The 16,658-nt window shown below is 36.8% G+C and overlaps 1 protein-coding gene across 3 annotated transcripts in view; it reads left to right on the forward strand.

Moving 5' to 3' along the window:
- Polh (DNA polymerase eta) overlaps window positions 1-16,658 on the forward strand; it is a 33,162-nt gene that overhangs the window by 9,947 nt on the left and 6,557 nt on the right. For all 3 annotated transcript variants that reach the window (XM_048805356.1, XM_015487790.2, XM_015487792.2), the window contains 5 exons: window positions 5,093-5,262; window positions 7,030-7,133; window positions 8,987-9,106; window positions 9,678-9,801; window positions 10,555-10,620. In XM_048805356.1, the coding sequence (XP_048661313.1) occupies window positions 5,093-5,262; window positions 7,030-7,133; window positions 8,987-9,106; window positions 9,678-9,801; window positions 10,555-10,620 (584 nt within the window). The remainder of the gene's footprint in view (window positions 1-5,092; window positions 5,263-7,029; window positions 7,134-8,986; window positions 9,107-9,677; window positions 9,802-10,554; window positions 10,621-16,658) is intronic.

The raw sequence follows: 16,658 nt of genomic DNA on the forward strand, positions 1-16,658 counted from the left end.
AAGTCTGTCAGTTCTTCATGTTATGATTTATGCATTTTGAATCTCATTTCAGAAATCATTTCTATCAGAATTTTACAAAGACTTTCTCTGCTTTTTCTTCTGTTTGCCTTATAGTTATTTTTAGTTTAACTTTTTTAAGATGGGAGACTCCTTAATTCTTCTTAGAGTAAGCAAGTTTTTCCAACATTTATTTCTCAATTCATTATTAACTTTCTATATATGATTGAGCCTTATTCTGAAGTATTTCATTAGCTTGTATGCTGCTGCACCAGGAACATATTTATTTTTATTACTGATGTCTAATAGTATGTCTTAATATTTGATAAGAATTCTCTCTGCTTTGATTTTCAAAATTAACTTAGCTATTTATGCCACTATTGTTCAGAATGAATTTTAAAATACGCAAGTTGAACTCCTCAAAACATCTTTATTGAATTTACATTTTTAGATAAGTTTTTATTTATTTTTTTATATTCTATGGTGCTGGGGTCAAACCCTAGTATAACATTTCAGTAAAGTTATACATTTTATAATAATCAGACCAGGATAATTGGCATATATTTTACTTCAATCGTTTATCAGTTTTGTTTCAGGAACATTCGCTAGCTATTTTGAAATATAAAATCAATTATATAGTTATGTTACTGTGCTATAGAATGTTGAAGTTATTCTTTCCAACCAACTGTATCCTGGACCCATTAACTGTCCTTTCTCCATGCATTTCTTCTATACTCTTCTGAGTCTCTGGTAACCACTATTCTGCTTTCTACTTCTTAATATCTTTTCCACTTCTTTTTAGCATTTACATATTACTAACAACATGTGATATTTGTCTTTTTGTAACTACTTAGTTCACTTAACATAATGTCCTCCAGGCATTTATGTTGCCACAAAGAATATCTTGAGCAACTATCTATCTCAAGATACTCTTCAGTTTATTTAGATGCTTTATTGTGTTAACTTTCACATTTAGGTGTGCATATAGTGTGAGTAGGGATCAAGATTCTTTTATTATTATGAATATCTATTATATCTTTACTAAGGCTTAACTCTTCTATAAATGTCTTGTGCATTCATTTGTTATATTCCTAGATGACTGAAAGTTTTTACTGCTATTGCAATTTTATATATTTTCTATTATATTTTCTACTTGGCTGTTGATGTGTAAGGAAATGATAAAAGTTTTTGGATTTTTTTTTTTTTTTTTTTTGGTACTGGGGATTGAACCCAGTGTTGCTTAATCCCTGAGCCACATCCCCAATCCTTTTTATTTTTTATTTTGAGACAGGGTTTTGCTAAGTTGCTTAGGGCCTCACTAAGTTTCTGAGGCTGGCCTTGGACTTGCAATCCTCCTGCCTCAGCCTTCCGAGTCACTGGAATTACAGGTATATGCCACCATGCCCAGCTGATAAATGATTTTTTTTTTTNGTCTCGTGTGCATTAGGCGAGCACTCTACCACTGAGCCACAACCCCAGCGCCCCCCACCCCGCAAGTGATTTTTTTAAATAAGTTCATCTTTATTTACCTCATCTAACAAAAACTTGAGAAATACTCTGTATGAAGTGCTTTAATAAAGTACACATAAAAGTTAAAAATGTTTTCTTAGACTAGAAATAAAACTAGAATATCATTAGACTATGATAATTTTAGATTCTAGATCTAAGAATTTGCATAACAGTGGAATATTTTATTTTATTTAGTCAGATGATGCAAGTAGAATTCAGTTGGATTTCCCAGGGCAAAGAATTCTGTACCAGGAGGCTTTTCAGGGGTGTCTGTATCTTTTTTACTAGACATTTTCTAGTTGTTTTTTTTTTTTTAAGTTGTAGTTGGTAAATATATTTATTTATTTTTATGTGGCTCTAAGGATCGAATCCAGTACCTCTCACATGCAAGGCAAGTGCTCTACCACTGAGCCACAGCCCCAGCGTAGTACTTTTGATAATAGCTATAGTCGCAATACCTTTCATTTGTAACATAGTTTGTATGTTTGTTTTTTACTTTTTTTAACCTTTATTTATTTTTATGTGGTGCTGAGGATCGAACCCAGGGCCTTGCACATGCTAGGTGTGCCCTCTACCGCTGAGCCACAACCCCAGCCCTGTAGTAGTTTTGAACTACTATTTTGTAATATAATTTTTATTCAGAAGAGCTCTTTTCATTAAAACCTTTGAATGTTGAACATTAATCAAAAGGAAACTAGGCACAAATCTGTGGCAAGTTAACTTGTTGGGGGAACTGTAAGGAAATCTGTTATTACTTGAAGAAACAGTACAGATTTCTGTAGAAAAAGCTCTTGGAGTTACAATGATGAGTGAATGTTCCAGAGGTTGTATGTTTTAAGATATGAGAAATCACAACTACTTGGGAGGCTGAGGCAGGAGAATCAAATTCAAGGCCAGCCTGGGTATCTTAGCCAGACCCTGTCTCAAAAAATTTTAAAAGGGGGTGTGGCTGTGGGTGTAAATTAAGGTAGAGGATCTGGTAAGTGCATGAAAGGCCCCAGGTTCAATCCATAATACCAACAAGGAAAATATAAAAAAGAAATCTGAATCAAATAGTGTGAGTTGCAGTGGATATACGAGATTTTTAAGTAGGCCTGGATGGCTTCATAATGGGAAACAATAAAAAGGAGCCAATATTTGTATTTTAACCCTATATTAGAAATGGGTGGTTGGTTGGAAGAATCTCTGAGGTGGAAGATATAGATTTTTAGGTTTTCTTTTTTGTGTGTGGGGGGAGAGGGTGTACTTGGGTGTGAATCCAGGTCTTCACAAGTTATGTCTCCAGCCCTTTAAAAATTTTTATTTGAGACATGGTCTGCCCAGGCTTGCCTTGAACTTTTCATCTTCCTACCTCAGCCTTCCACATACCTGGGATTACAGTACGTGCTACTATACCTGATAAGTTTGCTTTTAGGGCTGGGAATATAGCTCAGTTGGTAGTGTGCTTGACTTGCACGCACAAGGCCCTGGGTTCAATTCCCAGCACTGCCAAAAAAAAAAAAAAAAGTTTGCTTTTAGTTTAGTTTGAAGTTCTGTATAATAAAAATTTCAAGAAGTTATTCTGTAGGGAGGCAGAGATAAGGGATTAGAATTTATGCGTGTTTGCAATAGAAAGATATGCATGTACTCATAAGCAAGTTGAACCATAAGACAGTTACGAGTTTACCAAAAGGAAATGTGTGTACAAAGAAGAGAATGTAGTTCAGTATTCTTGATTATGGGAAATATCTTACAATCCAATTTACAACTATTCATAATTCACAGGCATGAAAGAACTAGAGACATACTAAATATGGACTTACTGGTTTAAGAAGGCAGTAATAAGGTAGGAACAAGGCAAGAAAATATATTTAAAGTACTTGGAGGGGCTAGAAGTATAGCCCAGTGATAAGAGTGCAAGCTTAGCATGTACAAAACCCTGTGTTTGATCCCCAGTACCACATTTAAAGGAAAAAAAAGTATCTTAGAGGGGCTGTGATTGTAGCTTAGTGGTGGAGCACTTGCCTAGCATGTGCGAGACACTGGGTTGGTCCTCAGCACCACATAAAAATAAATAAATGAAATAAAGGTATTGTGTCCATCTACAACTAAAAAATTAAAATATATAAAAAAAAGTATCTTGCAGCAGTAAATGTTCACATATAGAGAGATGAGGAAGATGAGCATGTTGAAAGATAGCCATTAATGATTGTCGCATTCTTCGCAACTAAAACATTCAGGGTCACTCCAGGTGAACTGGGCTGTACGAAATAATCAGACAAGAGACAGAGATACCTTTTTCTCTGGGGTCCTGTGACAGCTTCTCGGACCTTAAGGCCCACTGAAAGAGAGAGGGCCAGCACCTGAACTCTTTTATTGAGGAGAAGCCATTCAAATGAGGCCAGGGGTCAGGTTTCAGGAGGTCGAGTCTAGCTTCGTGATGTCTGCTGTCAGCAGGTTGACTGACATCTAGGAAGGCTACACCCAAAGGCAGAGCAAGAGAAGGGGACACACTAAGGGCGTTTCCATGGAACATTCTATCTCAAACAGGGCAAAGGGGTAGTATCACAAAGGAACAGGTGAGCATAGCTCAATCTATGGGGTGACACGCCTACGTCTGAAGACGCATCCTCAACCTCCGGGACCTGGGCAATGTCACTATGTAGTATGTAGTGACAGTCAAAGCCTCTCGGCTCAGGGAAGGAGAATGCGAATCATTCAGAATGGCTGCCTCCTACAAATGACTACTCCTTTCATTTTGCTGACATGTCGTAAGAAAACCTTACATATATATAAATTATCTGAAATCCAAGCATTTCTGCATGAAATACTGTAATTGAAAATAGTCACATATTGCTTCAGGACGTGGATATGTTCAGAGAAATGCATGGTTGAGTGATATCATTGTTGTTTAAACATCATAGGATGTACTTATACAAACCTAGATTGTAGCCATGCTTAATAGTGCACACCTATGATCCCAGCAACTTAGGAGGCTGAAGCAGGAAGATCACAAGTTTGAGGCTAGTCTCAACAACTTAGACCCTGTCTGAAAAAAATTAAGAGGGCTCAGCACAGTGGCACACACCTGTAATCCCAGCAACTCTGGAGGCTGAGGTAGGGAGATGGTAAGTTTGAGACCTGCCTCAGCAACTTAGCAAGGCTCTGTCTCAAAATAAAAAATAGAAAGGGCTGGGGATATAGCTCAGTGACAAAGCATGCTTCTGGGTTCAATTCCAAGTTCCTAACAACAACAAAACCTAGATTGTATATAGGATATATGGTATGTGTATAGTCTATTGACTGAATGTTATAATTGCCCATGACTGAAAATAGCATTTTTTATTATTTTTTAATTGTCTAAATGTAGGCTGGGAACTGTGGCATATTCCTGTAATCCCAGCTATGCAAGAGGCTAAGGCAAGAGGATTGCAAGTTAGAGGCTAGCCTTGACAATGTGGCAACATTCTCAAAAAAATAAAAAGGGGAGGGGTGGGGACTCAGTTTGTAGAGTGCTTGCCTTGCATGCAAAAGCCCTGGGTTCAATAGTATCATACACACATAAAAACAAAATATCTAAAAGTGACTTCATTTTTTTTCCCCCCAGAGGAAATACGAAAACAAGGCTTACTTCAGTGGCTGGATTCTCTTCAGATTGATGACACCACATCTCCAGACCTACAGCTCACTGTGGGGGCAGTGATTGTGGAGGAAATGAGAGCAGCCATAGAAATGCAAACTGGTTTTCAGTGCTCAGCTGGAATTTCACACAATAAGGTGAAAGTGAATCATAGATTTCAAAGAAAAACTATTTATTTATTTGGTACTGGGGATTAAACCCAGAAGTCCTTTACCACTGAGTGAGTTATATCCCTAACCCTTCTTATTTTTTGTTTTTTAGGACAGGGTCTCACTAAATTACTTAGGGCCTTGCTTATGTTGTTGAGGCTGGCCTCAAACTTGAGATCCTCCTGCCTCAGCTGCCTGAGCTCAATATCTTCAGTTGAATACAGCCAGGATAGATATGAGTGGGATATTTAAATTCTTACCCATATACTTTGGAATGAGTTTTTATGTAAAATTCTTTTTGAGACCCAAATCAAAGTATATTAAGTATATTTTAATGGTAATTTACATTGCATTTATGTTTAATTAAAGCAGGGTAAAAAATTATAGAAAAATGCTTACTTATATAATTATTTCTAAAGTGGTTTCTTAATGACTGAGCTATCTTTGGAAGGGAGGAGGCTAGTCTTGAACTTTTATGTATTAACCTATTTTATTTTTCACTTGTCAAACATTTTTCTATTATCTCATTTTCTTGGGAGTTGCTTGGGAATGTTATGCTTTTGCCTATCCATCCCTCCTTTTATAATAGGAATGATAAGATAAATCCAATAGTAAAATTTTATTAATTTGGACCACTATTTTAATTTAGGGAACACAGGCAATTCTCAATAATCCAGGGGCCGAATAACTAATTTTCTGATGAACTATGAGTAAAGTATAGTGAGAGCATAGACTTTCATACCCTTCTGACCAAGACTCAATAGTTGAGCAGTGGTTGATATCCCTGGTTGCTGCTCTCTCCCCAACCTCTAATGGGAGGATAGTTGTTAAACTGCCCAGAATTATTTTTTGTTTTTCTGGTTAGATGGAGGTATGTGTGGGGGGCAGTATTTTCAATGTAATTTAAACCAGACTAAATGTTGCCTAATAGAAGTTCCTAAATAATTTCTGTAATGCAGTTAAAGAATGATTTTATATAAATTATAATTTGCATAAGGATACCACTGAACTGTGTTACTATTTGAAGAGTTCTCAAGGATTTAAATGTAAATTTTTTCATTTTTAAGTGTTTTTGCTCTTAGAGGATAAATTTGAGCCCAATCTCTATCACAGATACTAAATTATGGTAATCTGTATTAAATTTAGGAACCAAAACCATTAGGTAGGGTAAAACATTTTATTTTAGTATTTTCATAAGGATACACTGAGAAATATATCTATCTTACTTGAGCTTCTTCTGTAGCTTCCCTGGGTTTTAAACCTCTTAAAGCACCACTTTTCAAATGTGGTGGTGCTTGCCTATAATCCCAATGACTCATGAGGCTGAGACAGGAGGATCACAAGTTTGAGGCCAGCCTTAGCAAATTACAAAACCTTGTCTCAAAAAATAAAAAGGGCTGGGGATGTACCTCAGTGGTAAAACACCCCTGGGTTCTATCTCCATTAAAACCCTTCCCACACCCCTCCCCCCAAAGTGGGAAGATCTCAAAGAATAGATGGAGGCGGAAAAATGACTAGGGGAAAACTGAGAATGGAAGAGATATAGGAAGAATAATGAAGTTAATAATGGTTCATGTTTTTCACTGAGGATGTTGTAGAACATGAAGTTTTAGAGATTTCTTGAGTTTCTTGTTTTATTTTGTTCTTAATGTGGAATCATTAGTTTACAGCCCCTGTACTGCCTCTATGTGTGTATCTTAATTTCCACCAACTCTGCACAGGTTGAGTTGACAGTCCTGATTTCCATGTTTCCAGGTCCTGGCAAAACTGGCCTGTGGACTAAACAAGCCCAACCGCCAGACGGTGGTCTCACATGGATCCGTCCCACAGCTCTTCAACCAAATGCCTATTCGCAAAATGTAAGTATTTAGGGAACACCTTAAATTTCACACATACTCAAGTGAAGATGCTCTCTGGTTGTAATTTTTTAGTCCTATAAAGTATCTGAGCAGGGAAAATAGGTACCAGGCTATTAGAAGGAAGACAACACAAACAATTAAAATGTTGAAGCATAGTGAGACTTCTTTTTTTTTTAAGAGAGAGAGAATTTTTTAATATTTATTTTTTAGTTTTCGGTGGACATAACATCTTTATTTTATTTTTATGTGGTGCTGAGGATCGAACCCAGCGCCCCGCACATGCCAGGCGAGCGCGCTACCGCTTGAGCCACATCCCCAGCCAAGACTTTTTCTTTTATTTTTGTTTTTACTGGGGATTAAATCCAGGGTGCCGTATCACTGAGCTACATTACCAGTCCCTTTTCTTTTTTTTTTTTTTTTTTTTTGTGGTGATGGGGATTGAACCCAGGGTCTTGTGCATGCTAGGCAAGCACTCTACCAACTGAGCTATATCCCCAGCCCTACCAGTCCCTTTTCTAATTTTTATTTTTAGACACCTGAGGCTGGCCTTGAACTTATAATTCTCTTTTGCCTCAGCCTCCCAAGTAGCTAGAATTATAGGTGTGTGCCACCATGCCTGGCTCTGAAACTTTTTTCTTAATGAATTTTCAATTCTGGATGATCTGTGATAGTCCTATTTTTAAAAAAGATGAACTGAGTTTTAGCTATATTTTTAACTTCCTTCTAGATTTTTTTTATTCAAGTCTATTTCTATGTTCCAAAAAAAAAATTTTACTTGTTTTCTCTCCTCTAATATCAAATAAAGGTGTTCAGAGCTATTGAATTGCCCCCCAACTAGTTATGAAAGAAGACAATTCAAAAGAATAACCAAGTTGTGTGTACCAATTATGTGTTATTGACAAGGGCTTATAATATTGTTGAAGAGCACACACAAAAAAGAAAGTAATCAGAAGGATTTAAGAACAGGGCATGCAATTTTGCTTTCAGGTTGGCAAATATGGAGAGTCAGCCAAGAATAGTAAATAAAACAGCACTGATTTGGAGAATATTTGAGCACAAGGAGGGGAGAAAGTGGAAGATATTTTCAGTGAACTAAGATGTGAACTAGTTAATATTGATGAACACAGGTAATGGAAACAGACTCAAAAATTAGGTTAAGACAGATTATAGAGTACTTCAAAGGCCAGGATGAAGAATTTTGACTGTATTCTTAAGTATAAAATGGTTTTATATGGGCATGGTGGTGCACATCAAATAAAAGGAACTAGGGATTGGGTTTGTAATTTTAAGCCTCAAGTAGGGCAGTAGATTTTTTTTTTTTTTTTTTTAGGACAGTAGATCTTGGACAGCTGAAATTTTTATATATAATTGGCTTATTGCCTAATCAATAACTACTCTTTTGCTTATGCTCTTATTAATCTTCCCCCTAGATCTGAACCTGGAAGAGTATCTGAATTCTCAGAGTCATCTAGTCTGATGCTAGAAAACTAAGAGAGTATAGGACTAGGGCTAGAGATATGGCTCAGTGATTAAACCCCTAAGTTTAATCCCCAATACCCCCCAAAAAATGTTTTAAAAAGAGTATATAGGATTAATATGTGCTCTCATTTTCTCTGAGTTATTTGTTTTTGTTTTTGTTTGAGACAAGTTCTCACTAAGTTTCTGAGGCTGGCTGCAAACTTGTGATCCTCCTGCCTCAGCCTCCTGAGTCACTGTGATTAAAGGCATGAGCCATGGTGCCTAGCTTCTCTGAACTTTTTGAAGAGCTATTTACAGTATCAGAGTTCTTATGTTTGCTGTTAACTAGATATTTATGATCTGATCTGTAAATTCTTTTTTTCTCTCGTTGTCAGCCGAAGTCTTGGAGGAAAGCTAGGAGCCTCTGTCATTGAAATTCTAGGGGTAGAATACATGGGTGAACTGACCCAGTTCACTGAATCCCAGCTCCAGAGTCATTTTGGAGAGAAGAATGGGTAAGTAATTCATAATATTTTTTAATCTTTATGGAAATGCTAAGTTCAAATATAGAACCACTTAGTAAAATCTATATCTATCTTTAGTTCAACATTTATTCCTTGAGGCAGTTTCACTAGTTGATTATTTTTGCTTTAAAATACTATATGAGGCCAGGTGTGGTGATGCACGCCTGTAATCCCAGGGGCTTGGGAGGCTGAGGCAGGAAGATTACAAGTTCTAGGCCAGCCTCAACAATTTAGTGAGCCCTAAGCAATTTAGCGAGACCCTGTCTCAAAATTTTAAAAAAGTAAAAAGGACTGGGGATGTGGCTCTATGGTTAAGCATTCCTGGGTTAAATCCCCAGTACTCCCCCACCCCCCCAAAAAAATTAGGTGAGGCTCTCCTTCTCAATATATTGCAGTGGGCTTAATTTGAGAGAGCTGGAGTTCTCTCAGAGAGGTCAAGTACACTTAAATTTTGGACATTTTTCCTTTTTTTATGAAAAGGATAAAAAGGTAATATAGGTGTTTAGATTTAATAAGAATAATAATTTATTATCATCTTAAATGTTTTTATTGGTTTTATTAGGTCTTGGCTCTATGCCATGTGCCGAGGAATTGATCATGATCCAGTTAAGCCCAGGCAACTACCCAAAACCATTGGCTGTAGCAAGAATTTCCCAGGAAAAACAGCTCTGGCTACTCGGGAACAGGTAAGCAGGCATTCTTGATAGAAAATTGCCTCTTTTAAGAGGTAGTGGGTAGATTTTATTTGCTATGTAATCTTTAGCCAGTTAAATGGGAACTTTATAAAGTCTGAAGGAAAAAGGAAGCTTGTGTTCTATTTTGATATTAGTTTAACTTGGGATTTATTACTTGTTTCCATTTCTTCCATCTAAAAAAAAAATAAAATGGAACTGACCAAATTAAATAGAGTTTCTCATTTTTTGGTAGATGGAAACTTGGAAAACCTAGGATATTGTGCCTCAAGTAGGTCTTTTTTTCAATGCTTGGACATACATGAAATTCATTAAGATACCATGCCAGCAGGAAAAGAAAATGAAAATCTTGAACTTAGAGAGAATACTGAGAAGATTTCTATAATCTGCTTATGGGGGAGGCATTGGTATACAATTCCATTTGGATTAAAACTGAACAAATCCTGGCTGGGATTGTGGCTCAGCTGTAGAGCGCTTGCCTAGCACGTGCAAGGCCCTGGGTTCGATTCTCAGCACTACAAAAACATAAATAAGTAAGGGTATTGTCTACAACTAAAAAAAAATAAATAAATTAAAAAAAAAAAAAAACCTGAACAAATCCACTGTCTAGTTCTATAATGGACCTGGAATATTCAATTTTTGCAGTGCTGAAGATTGAATCCAGGGCCTTGTGCATGCTAGGCAAGTGCTTTACCCCAACTTCCTTGAGTATTTAAATGAAGGATTAAAGTTTTAATACTTTTCTAGGTACAATGGTGGCTTTTGCAGTTAGCCCAAGAACTTGAAGAAAGACTGACCAAAGACCGAAATGATGTAAGATTTTCTTTCTTTATTCCTGGAGTAGGCTTTGGGATTTAAATCAGCTTCTCCTTACCTTTTGGAATAGGAACAAAGTTAGAAAAAAATATCAGCCTAGAAAATTTTAAGAAATCTTTTACCTTCTCTTAACATAGGCCCATAAAACTCAACTTGATCTTGAAAAGCCTAGTTCTGTGAACATAAGACCTAACTCTACCCTGGTCTCTCTCATTATCATTTGCCTCGATTTTTTTAGATTTTCTTATCAAACTTCTGAAACCCTGAATATAGAATGGACTTTCTTCAGAGTGCATAGTCATTGAGTAGGACTCTGAGAGATTGAACCATAAGTTATTGGACTTGGGAGTAGTGCAGTTTAAACCCAGAATATAAGTCACACATTAGCCATCAAACAATTTCTTTCTTTCTTTGTTTGTATATATGTATGTATGTATGTATTGTATTGTATTGAGGAATGCACCCAGGGATACTTAACCACTGAGCCACATCCCCAGCCATTTTTATTTTGAGACAGGGCCATGCTCAGTTGCTTAGGGCCTTGCTAAATTGCTGAGGCTGCCTTTGAACTTTCCTCAGATTTCTGAGTTGCTGGGATTATAGGCATGTGTCACCATGCCCGGCTCTTTGCTCCTTTTAAACAGCTCTATTGATATACTTTATGTGCTGTAAAATCCAGCCACTTCAAGTGTGTAGTTCAGTGGTTTTAGTATATTCCAGAGTTGTACAGCTATTCCACAATTGATTATAGAATTGTCATTACCCAGAAAGAATTCCTGTATTTATTAATAGTCATTTTTCATTTTTCCCCTACCTAATGTCAGCCCTAGGTAACCACTAGTCTGCATTTTGTTTTTATGGATTTAATATTCTGGAAACTTCATATAAATGGAATCATACAATACATATGATTCTTTTGTGACTGGCTTGAAATCTTTTGTTTTTAATTGGTTCTTTTTAGTTATACATGACAATAGAATCTATTTTGATATATTTATACAAGCATGGACTATACCTTATTCTAATTAGGATCCCAGTCTTGTGGATGTACATGATGGTGAGATTCATTGTGGTATATTCATATACGTACATAGGAAAGTTATGTAAGATTCATTCCACTGTCTTTTCTATTCCTATCTCCCTCCCTTTTCTTCATTCTCCTTTGTTTAATCCACTGAATTTCTATTTTCCTGCTTCCCTGGGTTAGTACCCACATATCAAAGAGGACATTCGACCTTTATTTTTTTGGGAGATTGGTTTATTTCATTTAGCAGGTAGTCTCCAGATCCAACCAATTACCAGCAAAGTGTCATAGTCATTCTTCTTTATCGCTGAGTAATATTCCTTTGTGTATATATATACCACAATATCTTTATCCATTTATCTGTTGATGGGCATCTAGGTTGGTTTCATAGCTTAGTTGTTATGAATTATGCTGCTATAAACATTGATGTGGCTGCATCATTGTAGTATGCTAATTTTAACTCCTTTGGGTATATACTGAGGAGTGGGATAAGTGGGTCAAATGGAGGTTCCATTCCTAGTTTTTTTTTTTTTAGTTGTGAATGGACACAATACCTGTATTTTGTTTATTTTTTTACATGGTGCAGGGGATCGAACCCAGTGCCTCACACATGCTAGGCAAGCACTCTACCACTAAGCCACAACCCCATCCCCTATTCCGAGTTTTTTGAGGAATTTCCATACTGCTTTCCAAAGTGATTGCATTAATTTGCAGTCCCACCAACAATGTATGAGTGTACTCATTTCCCCTCATCCTTGCCAACATTTATTGTTACTTGTATTCTTGATAATTGCCATTCTAGTTGGAGTGAGATGAAATCTCAATGTAGTTTTAATTTGCATTTCTCTACTTGCTAGAGATATTGAACAGTTTTTCATATATTTGTTGATGGCTTCTTTTTGAGAAGTGTCTGTTTAATTCCTTTGACCATTTATTGATTGCGTTATTTATTGTTTTTGGTATTAAGCTTTTTGAGTTCTTTTTTTAAATATTTTTTAAATTCTCTTTTGTAGTTGTAGTTGTAGATGGACAGAATGCCTTTATTTTATTTGTTTATTTACATGTGGTGCTGAGGATTGAACCCAGCGCCTCATGCATGCTAGGAAAGCACTCTACCACTGAGCTATAGCCCCAGCCCTTGATTCTTTATATATCCTGGAAATTAATGTCCTATCTGAGGTATTGGTGGCAAAGATTTTTCTCTCATTCTCCAGGCTCTCTCTTCACTCTTGATTGTTTCCTTTGCTGTGAAGAATCTTTGATTTGATACTATCCCATTTATTGGATTTTTTATTTTATTCCTTGTGCTTTAGGAGTCTTAGAAGTCATGTTGGAATGTTGGGCCTACATTTTCTTCTAGTAGGTACAGTGTTTCTAATCTAATACCTAGGCCTTAGATCTATTTTGAGTTTTGTGCAAGGTGAGAGATGGGTTAAATTTCATTTTCTACATATGGATTTCCTGCACCATTTGTCGAAAAGGCTCTTTTCTCCAATGTATGTTTTTGGTGACTTTGACTAGTATGAGAAAATTGTATTTATGTGGGTTTATCTCTATGTTCTTCTATTCTGTACCATTGGTCTTCATGACTGTTTTGGTGCCAATAACATGCTGTTTTTGTAACTAACTGTGTAGTATAAGATCTGGTATTGTGATGCCTCTTGCTTCACTATTCTAAGGATTGCTTTGGCTATTCTTGGCCTCTTATTTTTCCAAATGGATTTCATGACAACTTTTTGTATTTCCTTTTTTTTTTTTTTAATATTTTTTTAGTTGTAGATGGACACAATACCTTTATTTTATTTGTTTATTTTTATGTGGTGCCAGGGATCAAACCCAGTGCCTCATGCATGCTAGGCAAGCCCTTTACCACTGAGCCACAACCCCGGCCCTACTTTTTGTATTTCTATGAAGAACATCACCGGAATTTTAATGGAATTGCATTAAATCTGTATATTGCTTTTGGTAGTATGGCTGTTTTGACCATATTAATTTGCCTACCCATGAACCTGGGAGATCTTCCCATCTTCTTCAGGTTTCTTTTAGTGTTCTATAGAATTTTTTTTGTTTGTTTTGTTTTTTGTTTTTTAGTTGTAGGTGGACACAATGCCTTTATTTTTATTTATTTAATTTTATGTGGTGCTGAGGATCGAACTCAGTGCCTTACCTGTGCTAGGCAAGCACTCTACCACTGAGCCACTACCCTAGCCCCTGTTCTATAGTTTTCATTGTAGGTCTTTCACCTCTTTTGTTAGATTGATTCCCAAGTGGTATTTTTTTTTTTTGAGGCTATTATAAATGGGATAGTTTTCCTAATTTCTTTTTAAGCTGATTCATCATTGGCGTATAGGAACATGCAATTGATTTATGGGTGTTAATTTTGTTTCCTGCCAGGCATGGTAGTGCACACCTGTAATTCCAGCAGCTTGGGAAGCTGAGATAGGAGGATTGTGAGTTCAAAGCCAGTCTTAGCAAAAAGCAAGACACTAAGCAATTCAGTGAGACCCTGTCTCTAAATAAAATACAAAAAGGGCTGGGGATATCGCTCAGTGGTCAAGTCTCCCCGAGTTCAATCCCTGGTAACTCACCCAACACCAAAAAAATTTTTTTATCCTGCAACTTAGCGGAATTCATTTATGAGTTCTGTAAGTTTTCTGGTGGAGTTTTTTGAGTATTCCAAATATAGGATCATGTCATCAGCAAACAGAGATAGTTTGAGCTCTTCTTTTCCTATTTGTATCCCTTTAATTTCTTTTGGACTGGCTTGTAATTATTTTTTTTTTGGGGGGGGGGCATACCACATCCCCAGCCCTATTTTGTAATTTATTTAGAGGCAGGGTCTCATTGAGTTGCTTAGTGCCTTGCTGTTGCTAAAGCTGGCTTTGAACTCAAGATCCTCCTGCCTCCAACTCCTGAACTGTTGGCATTACAGCATGCGCCATTGTGCCTGGTCTGGACTGGCTTGAAATCTTTTTATTATTATTATTATTATTATTTTTGTAGTTGTAGATAGACAGCATGCCTTTATTGTATTTTTTTTTTTTTAATGTGGTGCTAAGGATCGAACCCAGTTCCTCATGCATGCTAGGCAAGAACTGTTCCACTGAGCTACAGACTCAGCCCTTTAAATCTTTAACATAATGTTTTCAAAGTTACATATAACAACTGAGATAAAATTCCTCTTTACATTACCTACCAAAATAACATTCATGACCAATTACAGCTACAAAAGAGCAAACAAGTAGTTTTCGACTATTCTTGACCATTACATTACCTACCTACATTCTTACATCTTTGGTAGGTAATGTAAAGAGGAATTTGATCCCAGCTGTTATTGGGCCTATGCAACTTTTCCCACTAGGTGTCACTCAGTACTCATCTCTCTATAATCCTCTGGGGCTTTTCTTCCCGATTTCTATCCATTGTGGAGGAGTGGGGGTGGGAAGGTTCCTGAAAATAACTCAAGACATAGAAGATCCTGAACCTCCACTGTTTAAAATATTCCAGTGGCTTCCTTTGCCATCTAAGCTCTGTTAAGGATTTATTTATTTATTTATTTTGCCCAAGGAGTCAAACACAGGGCCTTTCACATGCTAAGCAAGCACTCTACCACTACTTCCCCAGCCCTTTTGATTTTTTATTTTGAGACAGAGTCTCACTAAATTGCCTAGGCTGACCTTGAACTTGCAATCCTATTGCCTCAGCCTCCCAAGTAAATTGGGATTACAAGCATGTACCACCATGCCTGGCTAGAATCTTTTTTTTTTTAAATCTATAAATATGATGATCTAGTCTCTTGTCTCTCACCTTTCTTCTCATTTATTCTGCTGTAGTGTCTACTTCACTGGCTTCCTTCCCTTTTATCTAATACACCAGGTAAGATCTCACTGTAACACCTTTGCATTTCCTGTTCCTTTGCCTCAGAGAATCTTTCTTTGCTCATATTGATTTGTGTGCGTGTGTGTACCAAGGATTGAACCCAGTCCTTTTTAAGACAGGGTCTTGCTAAGTTGCTATGGCTGTGTGTGTGTGTGTGTGTGTGTGTGTGTGTACACATCAGGGATTGAACACATTCCTTTTAAATTTTTGAGAAGCTGGCTTTTTTATTATTATTTTAATGGTACTAGGGAATTCATGCATGCTAGGCAAGCTCTCTACCACTGAGCCTACATCCCCAGCCTTTTTTATTTTTTTTGACTAGGGTCTTACAAAGCTGCTGAAGCTGGCCTCCAATTTGGAATCCTCCTGCTTTGGCTAACACCTATAATCCCAAGTAGCTGGGATTTGAATTCCATCATGCTCAGCTCTCTAGTAATTTTTATTACTTGCCTTCTTTTTTTTTAATATTCTTAAGCTAAAGTGGATACAATTTCTTTATTTTACATTTATATGGTGCTGAGGATCAAATCCGGTGCCTTATGCATGCTAGGCGAGCACTCTACCACTGAGCCACAACCCCAACCCTGCTTCTTGTTTCTTGTACGCAGCCCCTATTACAATGTAAAATCCATGAGGTTCTGGACTTTATTTGTTCTCTCTTGCATCTCCTGGTATTGCCTAGATATAATAATAGGCACTCAATTATAGTTTTATCTTTTTCATCAACAAGGGTTTATTTGTAATTGCCAATTTATATTCTCTCAAGATATACAAATCTCATAAATGTATTTTCACCCTGCCACAGGAACATTTCTTCTCACTAGCATATTTTTTTTGTACCAGGGATTGAATCCATGGGTGCCTGACCACTGAGTCACATCCCCAGCCCTTTTTATTTTTTGAAACAGGGTCTTACTAAGTTGCTTAGGGCTTCACTAAATAGTTGAGGCTGGCCTTGATTTATCGATCTTTCTGCCTCAGCCTCCCAAACCACTGGGATTACAGGCATGCCCCATGTCCAGCTCATCTTTTGATTTTTGCTGGGATCCTTTTCACTTTCTTATATTTCCATGTCTTGACCTTTATTTTGGTTTGATGAACATCAACAGTATTCAGATGTTTAGACTTAACT

Source organism: Marmota marmota, unplaced genomic scaffold (genome assembly GCF_001458135.2).
Source record: "Marmota marmota marmota unplaced genomic scaffold, marMar, whole genome shotgun sequence".
Lineage (NCBI taxonomy): Eukaryota > Metazoa > Chordata > Mammalia > Rodentia > Sciuridae > Marmota > Marmota marmota.